This window comes from Cyprinodon tularosa, unplaced genomic scaffold (genome assembly GCF_016077235.1).
Source record: "Cyprinodon tularosa strain WSP-4 unplaced genomic scaffold, ASM1607723v1 ctg525, whole genome shotgun sequence".
NCBI classification, from domain to species: domain Eukaryota; kingdom Metazoa; phylum Chordata; class Actinopteri; order Cyprinodontiformes; family Cyprinodontidae; genus Cyprinodon; species Cyprinodon tularosa.
This window is the reverse complement of record NW_024039258.1, coordinates 700,563-712,714: the sequence shown is the minus strand read 5'-3', so window position 1 is coordinate 712,714 and position 12,152 is coordinate 700,563. Positions and strand designations below refer to the sequence as shown.

At 35.9% G+C, this 12,152-nt stretch overlaps 1 protein-coding gene across 1 annotated transcript in view; it reads right to left on the bottom strand.

Annotated features, from left to right (window-relative positions):
* The window catches only part of necab1 (N-terminal EF-hand calcium binding protein 1), a 54,392-nt gene that overhangs the window by 36,622 nt on the left and 5,618 nt on the right, over positions 1 to 12,152 (bottom strand). Inside the window, exons 3-5 of the mRNA XM_038304053.1 lie at positions 9,195 to 9,303; positions 1,100 to 1,125; positions 858 to 955 (exon numbers count right to left, since the gene is read on the bottom strand). Of these exons, the coding sequence (XP_038159981.1) occupies positions 858 to 955; positions 1,100 to 1,125; positions 9,195 to 9,303 (233 nt within the window). The remainder of the gene's footprint in view (positions 1 to 857; positions 956 to 1,099; positions 1,126 to 9,194; positions 9,304 to 12,152) is intronic.

Sequence of the window (12,152 nt, the reverse complement as noted above, 5' to 3'; positions counted from 1 at the left end):
CCTATAGTCACTCCATTACACATGGGGCAATGTAATGATTGTAATTTCGCCCTGGGATTATTAAAGTATTTCTGATTCTGATTCCTCATTGATGGGACAGATGTTGTGAATGAAACGGTGCCCAGCTTGAAAGAGCTCCTGTGTGTCGCTGAATGTGAGCATTGATGACTGAAAGACATCTTACAGTATGCCTCCATTTATCTGTTTAATACAGTGTGTTGAATTCATGTTAATGTGTATTTAAAGACATTTCACGTAGTGGAAAAAATTGCTGGGGGGAATATAAAAAAAAAAAAAAAACTATGCAGTACCTCCCCTTGTTGAAGACCTCCAATCTAGACCCAGTGATTTAGGCCGTAATCTTCTCAGGGCTAAGAAGTAAGCTGTGGTTTATTTATTTCTAGCAAACAATGCCAAATGCCATCAAGTGGATTTTTATCATGCTTAAACTGCACAATAAAATGGTTCCAAACCATTGATTTTACTATGCGTCTTATGTCTTGTGCAAATAGATCACTAAAGCATCTTAACTGTGATACATTTCAAAGACAAAGACAAGAAAAGGAGAAATAAAATTGCTGGTGTAATTTCAAACAATCAATTCTTAATAGGACTTTGGGGTCAGGACTATGCTCTGTTTGGTTTTAAAAAGCAAATAAAATGCTTGAAGAAAACATAAATCACGAAACATTAACATCCAGCATGTTGTTCTGGCTATATTTACATGCAGGCAATAAAGTAAAAATTACATGTAAATACATGACAAAAAACCCTTAGAGAGATGCATTTTACTCTGATGCAAATATTTTTTTATTCTGCTTGTGGTTATGGGATTCCTGCTGTCTCCTTTGTCTTACCTTCTTTGTTTTGTCCATTGCTTTCAGTATGGACATATTAAGCTCCTCCAAAGCTGCAAGAACATTCTCATATTCGCCAAGGTGCTGCGAGAAGTACTCTACAGAGCAAGAGGAAAATAGAGATAAAGGCAGAAATGGAAAAGAGTTTTTAGGCCCTCTGGGGTTTGGTCACAGCAATCAAAATGTCAAATAGCATTCCAGTGTTTCTCTGAGAGGAAAGTGACAGTGCAGCTTCAGCTTACCACAAAGTTCATCCGTGTCCACATTGCTGCAAAAAAAAAAAAAAAACATAGAAAAGAAAGATTTAAATGCAATGATTCCTAAAACACAAGAAAAAAACAAGGTGAGGACTTATGATTTTTTTTTTTTTTTTAACCAGTCCACAAAACTCTTTTTCAGGAAGACCTTTATTTCATGAGTCAATTATATTATGACAACTTGAAAAGAACAAGTCAGGTTTTAAATATTTGATTTTCTTTTTATCAACTAGATTTGCAAAAATGGAGAACACTTTCTAATTCTGCTTGCCTATTAGGATAATTTCTCAATTATATTTTTATTTTGGAAGCTCTGAAAGCAATACATCAGAAAGAAATGAAGTAAAAACATGAGCGATTGTTACATGTAATGTTAGCACTTTGGATACTTAAAAGACTCATAAAAAGATTTGGTTTTAACTGTGACAGAAACTGAGGAGGTTGGTTGGCCTAAACTCTGCTCAACAGAGGTTGTAGCTGTTTTTCACATGGGAAAAAGCTGCAGAGATAAACTATCCGAACAAGAGAAAACACTTAGAGATGTAGAGGGCAGCTGAGAACAAGAGAAGTTAGACTTAAAAGTGCATGATAGATCGCCAAGTTCTTTCTGATGTGTCCTTGTTAGACTTCAAATATACGAATGAATGGTATAGTACTAATGTACTGAATAAAGCAGCATAAAAGACCGAAAAAGAAAAAAAAACTATAAATATAAGCAAATATTGTTGCACACCAGGCTAAGGAGCCTTGTCATCTCAAGGACTTTAAAGCTTTGGTGACTCATTCTCTAATCAATACACGACTGAGTCTGAAAGCTCTAAATGGGTTTTTAACAACTTTACTATCTGCCTGTTTCAGCTTCTAATTAAAAGAGATTTGGACACATTGACCTTGAGCTTAACATTAATTAAAAAAAAGACATTAAACATTACATTCTTTCTTTTTATAAACTCAATATAAAACAATAAAATACAATATAATATAATGAGATCATTAATATAATCCAAATCGTATCTATGTATTGATGTAATTAGTTATTAAACTTTATTTGAATATATGTGTGTGTTTGTGCAATGGCATATATACTGTATATTTTTGTTTTTATTGGTATACTATGTGGTATGTTTGGCAAATGTGTTCAAAGCATAATGAGTAAAGATTTGTTAACACCTGAGCATACATGGATACTGTTTCTTAGTTGAACTAACTACACAATTCAGAGTTCCAGTAAGGGGACTACCATTTATTACCAAACTGAGTTCTTTGGGAGCATTTAAGGTTTCTCATGCATATACCGCAGAGGCAAAAAAGGTTGAACAGAACCAAAATTTGACCTCACCTTTTTCCAAACAGCAATAATAAATAAAACTCCCTCTGCACTTTATTCAATTAATAACCTGACACTAGTACAAGGTATACATAGACACCTGGGAACTTTCTAGTTGCAAGCTTTACAATATATACAACTAAATCAATTTCAGAACTTCCCCAAAATTCTTTGTTTACTGTTGTTAAAGTATCACCTAACATATATTTATACACTACAAGTACAAAGTGTGGACACTTTAAGACTGATGGAAGACCATTTTAAGTACCGGTAAATCTAAGTCAATTTTATGAGGCTCACTAAAAATATGTGCAAAGTATGAAAAAAAACATGGAAGCTATTTTGGAGAATCAAAAATATAAAGGATGCTATGTCATTTAAAAATGTTATTGTTGCATTATTTCATATACTTTGTATAGTTTTGATTCCTTTGTATGTATCCACAATACAGATAGTAATACAAATAAGGTAAAGTTTATAATTATTCATCATTAAAAGGAACAAATGATTATTGTAAGTTACTTCCCGCTCTTTAGGAATATACTAAAGAATATCAAGACTTAATTTTTTAATTGTGTATATATATTTATACATTAAGTGATTAATTCTTTCACTAATTATTCACGCTGGTGTCAATCAAATTGCCCTTTGAGCTTGAAGCCTCAATCTTTTTACAACCTGTTTTACCAAGTATCTTATTGTAAAGTACACAATTTCATTGACAGTCAAAATGCTTAAATTATATTAACGGAAGTACAAGCACTTAATGAAGATATGGCAGTTAAAATAAAAGCATTTTTTTTTCAATTAAAACACTTGAGTTGTAAGTGAAATATGGATATATCTCATATGTTTACATCCGCCACGACCATGTTGTTTTCGAGAGTTATCTCATGAACACTGTAGGGATCTTGGCAGTAGAAAGGCTATCTATCGAGTATCTCAGTGTGAGGTACATTACACTAAGTCCCAATCCCAATACACCCCCTAGCCTTAGTTTTTAGCCCTATCCATAACTTGTGCTTCCCATGAGGGGTAGTACTGTCCCAATTCTTCCTTGCACGTAGAAGTAGTGGACATAAGAAGGGGTATGGGGTATAAATCTAGCTCATAAAAATAAGTAATTTCAGTTGCTGACTTGCAGGAGAAGGTTTGGAGCCAATTTCACAGAAAACATTGAGGAAAAGTTTTTACGGTGGGATTTTTGTTGGTTTTTTACCTTTAAAAGTGAAACAACGCCGTTGGAGTAGGCATTCTGGTTTAATCTGATTCTTCTGGACAACAAGGGTTAGGAAAGACGTTGCCTTGGTGCTCACACAGGAGCAGCAGGAAATCAGTACTAGAACACCGGCAGAAAGAGAGCACCAGAAATGGAAAGAGGCTGCCCGCCGCTCCGTTATCTGGAGCTTTGCAACCACATTGGGAGATCGGAGCAATCAGCGCACCAGAGAGGGTAGAGAAGAGAGTTTCTTGCCTCTGCTAGCTCAGGATTTGCCATTTGCCAGTGTTGCCATTAAGCCCGATTTACACTACCCTTTTGAAGCCTTGCCAAGAATTGTCCGAGCATGATAACCAAGATACCTGTTGAGTGTAAATGGAACACAACTGAACTGGACTGTGCCAGACACAACCATGCTATTTTAACAGTAGGGCTCGGCACAGTTCAGTTGTGGCTCAGTTCTCTGATCAAAAAGAGTGAATGAGCAGACCGTGTCATCTCCTATGTAACATCAGCTAACGTATTTCATGGGTTTTCCTGCAAGTCCGGCTTTGCAATTCACAGATCTTTTCACCTCTTCACAACACTAACTTCTCAGTATATTAACAATAAATGGCATCAAAAGAGTGTGGAATGACCTGGGATGAAATTAGATTCCTGTATTTAGACCTTGGACAATAGTATCCAGATTCCATGTGTGGCCGCGAGGAGACACTGTAGGTGTCTTGGCTCTGGAAAGGCTCTCTCTTGAATATCTCAGTGCGAGGTATAAAGTCAGACTGATCCCTGGGATGGAAAACCCTGTATTCTAAAGACAGCCAGTGCATTTGATTATTATGGTACAGGACCTCACTGTAAATGCAGAAGGCTTAGGAGACAATCTGAATGATGGAACTAGAAACAGCTGCATTGAATACAGACAATGTGGCTGAGAACAAACAGAACCAGTCTGCCATCAGGGTTGTAGGAGACTGCTAGATCCCTCGTTTTGGAGATTGTTTAGGTGCAAAACCTAACTTATGTGACTTTTAAAAAAAAATTTATTTAAATGCCAGTAACTCACAGTAGTTGCAGACAAATCTTTTTGAAAGATCATCATGTCTCGCTGGCCTATTATTTTTCATTTTTGTGTTAAACTCTATTTTTGCTTAATCTTTTGTAAATACAACCCTTCATATATATTTACAATAACAACAGATGCATGATACTGCTCATGTCTGCAGGAGGAGTATCCTACTGCAAGAAGAAGCCTACTGCGGTCAAGCTCTTAGCAGCTCCTAGCAAAGTGTGGAACTCACAAAGAAAAGTCACAGATCGATTGTTGGAAAAAAAACACAAAAAATGTTCCATTCTTAGCAAAAGAAAAAAACTCTGAAAGTGATAAATTATTTCAGTGACTGCATAATACAATCAATGGCAACATGCCCAGATTGCTTTCAAATGAATATTTTGCACATAATAAATCTAGTTACTCATATTTTGTTTAATTAAAAAACTAACAGTAAAGTCAACAGGTGAAAAATTTGCTCAATTAACATAATCCTATACCACCTTTTCAGGTTTGCTGTGTTTCTCCTTTTATAATAAAAATAACTTTTTTACCAATGTGAAATATTTATTCATTAATTTAATGTTGCACGGTTGTAACTGAACAGTTTGATGTAAAAGATTAGACCAGATAAAATTAAAAGTGAGGTTACCTGACTTAAAATTGCTTATTTTTACCTGATTACTAACAATCCGCTGCTTGTTTAACACTTTTCCTTGATTTTCAGTGTGTTTTACAAGAGACTGATGAGATGTCTTAAAATGCATGTGAAGCTTATGAATAAGTGTCCCTAAGCTTCAATGCGGTAGGTGTAGTTTGTCACAAATAAAATAACGGACAGCCTACCAACCTATTAATCAGAAACCATTTCAGAACACATTTTATGTTGATAATGCTTTCACGTGTTTTGGGCCTTTAAAGGGGAAAATCAATATAAAATCAAACAGAGAGACAGTGTAGTGAAGGCAAGCCTTTTACTCTTGGAGAACCATTGTTAAATTTATAGGAGTCAGCACCACAAGTTCTCTGCAGTCTGCCATTATTATTGACAAAATGTCAACAAAAACAATGTACGTAACAATAATGTCCACTGTGGGTATTAAATTGGTTGGCAGCCTTATGTTGCGTGTCTGTACATTTATTTCTGCTCTTTTTTTTTTTTTACACTGGGCATGTGTCTGGGCTACCCCTTTAAAACGATTTCAATATTCCTGTCTACATTTTCACATTGTGCCACTGACAGAGAAAACATGCACCACTGCATGTAAATAAACCATAGAAACATAATAATGGTTTTCTATTTTCCCAAAAAAAAAACATGCTAATTGAGTTATAGTAACAAGGCCAAAGTATGGACAGGGTTGGTCTCCTGACAGGAGCTCCCTAAATATAAACACCATAAATGTTACATGGAATTTTGTTATATCACTTTGTGTGAAGTAATATCCTACAGCACACAGTAACAAACATGAAATGTATGAAAGACACATGAAAAGTGATGCATTTTCCTTCACTTTCTGTATTTGTTCACCTAGAAAAAGACAAGATTAAAATGAGCATTGTATACAACTGTCTGCGCTAAGGTTGTCACCCAGTTTTTATTTTAGAGATTGATTTGATGTTAACCACAAAATGGTTCTGGAGTTTTTTTTTTTTTTTTTTTATTGATGCAGTTGCCTGAGAACAACACACACCCATGGTTAGGAAAAAAAAAAAAAAACGCTGGCATGAAAAGAATGCAATTCTGTAATTTTCCATTAAACGAGCCAAACCAGCAGCATGGACTTAGCAGCCAAGCATCCACCTATTTTTTAACCTGTTCTATTTAAAACTATACAGTAATGTGTTCTTGGTACAAAACAATAAAAGTGCTATTTCATAGATACATTTTGACACAACGAAACCAAACACCACTTGGAGCTTGGAGTCCATATGCAGAAAGGCAGAATGCTAAGTCAGTAGAATTTTACTTTAAAAGAAAAGCAACTTAAATCTAGATCTTAGGTAAAACACTGGTGTGGCACAGCATTGCACAACAGACGCCCCAATCAGTATTCACCAGTGAAGGGTGAAAGCAAACTGGCAGTAGTAAGTAGTAGAGGACAACACAAAACAAAGGCTGATAACAGGAAAACTTAGTTGCATAATTTAAAACAACAAGACTTACAGCAGCTCAACAGGAACAGAACAATTACTCTCACAAGACAAGAAAATAACATAAACATGACTAAACTAAAATAGAACTATTGGGAGGATCCTAAAAATAATATGAACTAAAGCGAAAGCATAAAAAGCTCTTAGAAATAAAACAGGGAAAAATGACCTATATGCCTGATACACTCAGTCACATATTGATAAAACAGTCAAGATAGTTACCTGAGTTAGTTTGCATTTGAAAGTATATATTTTAGTAATCTAGGCCTTAAATGCATTTAACCTTATAATGAAATTATGATGTGTGCACATGTGTTAATTTCAAATGTGCTCTGATTATTAATTTTCATATATTTTATTTGTTATTTGGTTTGGGAAGTTGGCTTCTTCCTGTTTGGATAAGAGGTGTTGCCAAGGGTGAAGGGCTTTGGGAGCACAATGCAATCTCAGCAGAGACCACTGGCTTGTCATTAAGGTGACATTGAGATCTTTTGGCCTCTTGCTATTATGGATTCTCTGTCCTCCCTATGGCGTTTAGATGGTTTTGCCAAATTTATTATATAAAGAACCCATCTGTGCATTGTGTTTTGTCAGTATTAAGTTAAGCCGTGTACACTTTGTTAGCTCAGCACAATATTCTGTAAGTCTTTTAAGTAGTTATATTAGGTTGACCTTGTTAAATAGCCTGTTACACGTTATTTTTTAACTTTATTTTTTGTTCAAACTTTTGAGTGGAATAAAAGACCCATTCTGAAGACATTTTTCTAATGTTCTCTGTGCCCTAAACACTTGGTCCCTGATGATCTCCCAAATAAGCAAACTAATAACATGTTAATCAAGACCAGAAACACAAAATTCCTGATGTAAAATCGAAAACCTTACAAGTAAAACCGTAAAGGGTCATAGAATGCTTATATAGGGTATTTGGTGCTGGTTATTAAGGTCTCTGAATAGGGTGTTTAACATTGGTTGGGCTGAAAATTGCCTATTTGCTGTTCTATGCGCCATGATTCAAGCCTGGTTAAAAGCCCTAGAATGCAACGACAGGTTTTCTTCCTTTTATGGTATGCTCATGAATATTTAGATGAGCTTACATCAGCTCGGGGATTCGTTTGGAGTCGCCCGTTTTATGGTGGAAGTTTAGAATTGTGAGATCTGCAGAGAAAGGAGGTGTCGATGGGGTTTGAACTTTTCTGTACGTCCATTTCACCCATTGAACTATCGTTATTCATCTATGACAATGTAAACTCGGTTTTGCCATTTTTAACCCCTTTAAAAGGTAAACTAAACAAAATAGTACTTAAATACCATAATAAAATGACAAATAAACAGAAAACTTAAACACAAAAGAAAATAAAAAAAAATGAAAACACCTCAGATCATGAAACACTGCCTGTTATGCTAGCCGACAATGTTCTGTTACACTGAAAAAGCTGCACACCAATTTAAATTTGTATTGCTTTCAGAATAGAGCTAAATTAGTTAATAGCTTTATTTAAATACAGAGGAGATCTACAGGCATTCTAAGATCAGTAAATAATTAACCCAAAGTCCTGCAAGCTAATAATTGTGAGATAGGAATCAGCACTAAAATGCATTACTTTCCAAGGCTTTGTTCATTTGATAATTCCTTTGTAAAATCTTCTTATCAGAGCCAGTGAAAGTTCTTGACCAGCTGGTTTGAAGAAACATAGTCCTTCATATCAGCTAAGAAATGTATTGTACTATTGCTATGCTCACAGGTAAAGTGGCCAGAAGAAGGAAAATGCTTGTAGGACAAAAGGGGGAATGGGCTGATCTTTTTTGAGGAACACTAAAAACACAAAAGCTTCTGAGAAACAAAAGTTAAGATTGGTAACCAAAAATCATGATTGAAATTAACAAATGTTATTGATCGAACTTAAACTCCAGCGCTTATTCAGTTTAGCAGATGTGAAATACAATTGTTGTTATCTAACAGATGTGGTTTCAGGCTTTTCTTTTGCAGCTGTGTGTCTTACTAAACCACAAAACAGATATCTTTTAGAAAGACCATGTAGATTTACAATTTTTCCCTCTAACAAAAGAACAAAAAAACAAGCCACTTTCAACAGCGTGATTTACCATATAACTATGTGAAAAGAAAGTTTCAACAAACCAAGGGTTCATATAAATCCATATAAAACTTACGGGTGTTCCAGGAACTCTGAGAACACTTTCTTCAGAAAATAAAGTTTAATTACATCCATGTATCTTTGCATAAATTCAATACTTTTCCAGTCTTCTCATATCTAAAATCTGCACAGCGTGCTTTGACAAACTGAAAACAAAATGAGACAATTCCTTGACTCACTCTGTGTTATGAGTATCAATTGTGTGGAAGAGCTCTTTCAGTTCCTCGGCAGTCAGGACTCCATCAGAAAAGTAGGATTTGAATTCATCAAAAGACAGCTTTCCATCATCTGAAGGAGAAATTAGAAATAGGGTTCATGAAAGACATTTTGCATAGTTCTCCTTTAGGTAAGACATTGATTTTTGTGGTGGTCACAGTAGTGACAAGGAGAAACCAACTTAGTACTTCCTTACAGCTTTATACTGATCAAAATAACACTACCGGTAACATAGCTGAGATTCAATGAACAAAAATTCTCAATTGTAAAATAATAGAAGTGATCAAACTAAAAAGAAATTGATGTTCTTGTTTTCAGTACTTAAGCAAACACCATTGTGTCTGTGTGTGGCTGTCATGATTTTCATCAATTAGATTAATGTGATAGCAATCTCCAACAATCAGTCACTTTGATGCTCTGACATGCTGCAATTATGAAAATAATAAAGAGTTATGAAATATTCATGAGAAACACATAATCAAAAGTAAAAAAAATAAAATAAAATGAGGAGGTTTACAGTGAATGTCCTAAATATCAAAAATGCAGACAGTGTCATTCTGTCTCCAGCTGTGACAGACTGTTTTTGTGGACCTGTGATGGGGGATCTTTAAATGTTCACTGCTAGTCTGCCACAGGGCTCATGAGTGTTGTGTTGCCATAGATACTACAAGGAATACCCACTTGCACTTAAATGTAATGTATAGTGACCCTTTGTTACCTGTGACAGGCTAGGTACATTTGCTGTTCTGATATTTCTTCATCTTCATACTGTCTGCTGTACTTCTTGGTCACAATGCTGTATATTGACCAATTCCCTTTATCAAAACAAACTGGTTCAAGAGCTATAAAGATACTTTAGTTCTGCTATTTGGATCAAATACATTAATGGCTTTGGAATAAAATCAGACATTAATCAACAAGTAGTCAATTTATCATTTTTATTCAACTAATTTGATTAAAAAATATGACTTTATTCCAAAGATAAATGTTTTTGTACCTCATATTACAGATTTTTGTACAAAGAGCCCTTGTAGATGCTAGTATCAGTAGGCAGCAAGAATCTCCTGTAGTGATCTGTCTTACAGCAGATCTGGAAAATCTTCTTACTTAAGACACTCTACTGTTCTCCTGATAGTCTGATGAAAGGATTTTTTATATGTTCTTAATTTTTGAAGAATTATTTTTTGTAAAACCAGACCCAGAGGGCTTTTCAGGCTTCTCCAGAACCGAGCCAGCCTCCTTTAATTTTGCTGGGCTTCATTAAGTCAATTGCCCAAATGCTGCTATCCCAGCAGAAGATGCTGCATATTGCATCTTACTACAAACACTGATGGACAAATATTAAGTGCTCTGTACCCCCTTGGACACAGCTGGTGAATCATTTCTTCTCCCATGATAATAATGTTTGACTTATTTCTCTCTCACCTGAAATCTCAACCACTCCCCTTGTTTATCCAGTGACTACAGACCTGTTGCACTGACATCCCACATCATGAAGGTCATTGAGAAACTGTAACTGGATCACCTCAGCAAACAAATAAACAGATATCAAGACACCCTGCAGTTTGCTTACTATGGTGGAGCTGAAGGTGCCATTATGCACCTGCTTCAACAAACAGCGCACACTGCGCTGTAAGGATCATGTTCTTTGATTTCTCCAGTGCATTTAAGACAATTCAGCCTGACTTACTTTGTGAGAAACATCAGAAGACTCAGGTGAAGGCATCAACAATTGCCTGCATCAAAGACTACCTGACAAACAGATCATAGTTTGTTAGACAGAAGGGTCAGCTGTCAAACCAGGTAGTCAGCAGCACAGGAGTACCACATGGGATGGTACTCTCTCCCTTCCTTTTTACTCTGTTCACCTGTGAATTCCAGTACCATACAGAGTACGGTAATCTGCAGAAATACTCGGAGGACTCTCCAATCAATGGGTGCATCAAAGATGGACAAGAAGCTGAGTACACAGAGCTAGTGCACTTCTCTGTGTCATGGTCTAGAAACAATCTGATGCTAAGTGTGGAAAAAACAAGGGAGATGATTGTAGATCAAATGAACAAGGAACAAGTTCAATCATGTTCACATCATGGGAGAAGAAGTGGAGGTGGCGGAGGAGTACAATCACCTTGGTGTTCACCTGGACAACAGAGTGTGATTGGAAACGCAACTGTGAAGCAGTCTACAAGAATGAGCAGAGAAGACTATTTTCTCAGGAAGCTTAGCTGCAGCATTTGTAGGAAGAGTCTCTGTGGAGACTGTGATCTCTTATGCCATCTTTGCTGGGGTAACAGCATCAGAGCAAGTGACTTAAAAATGCGCAACAGGCTAATAAAGAAGGCAGGCTCTGTTCTAGAAACCATCGGATAGGATTTCACAAAGAAGAATTATTGAGGAAATATATGAAAAAGAGAAGTATATACACTAAAAAGTGATCGAACCGAATTCCTTTCGTCTCTTATATCTGTAAATTAGCGAGGACTGAGCCAATAACCTCACACAGTTTCTGTGATAGCAGATAATAGAAGAAAGAAAATATTCTTACAATGGGTGAGCTTTGGGTAAAAAATATTGCCTAAAACTTTCAGCTAAGTTTATTATCTTGTCTGCAAAGAAGACATTTCACAGTGGCATGTCTATTGTTCAACTAATCCAACTCCACTGATTTTGCCACTCTTCCTTAAATCTCTGTCTGCTCATAGGGTCAGAAAATCCAGTAGAGAGACCTTGGAGTCCAATATATAATCCTGCAGCCATGTTTTAGCGAAACACATTTAATCCTCAGTATTCTAGCTGGTTCCTTCTTAGGGTTTAGACTTCATCCAGCTTGTTTAAAAAGATATCAAATTGCCTAAAAAAGTGATAGAACCGAATTCCTTTCGTCTCTTTGCTCCTGCTTTTCATCATTTGTGCTCCTTTTC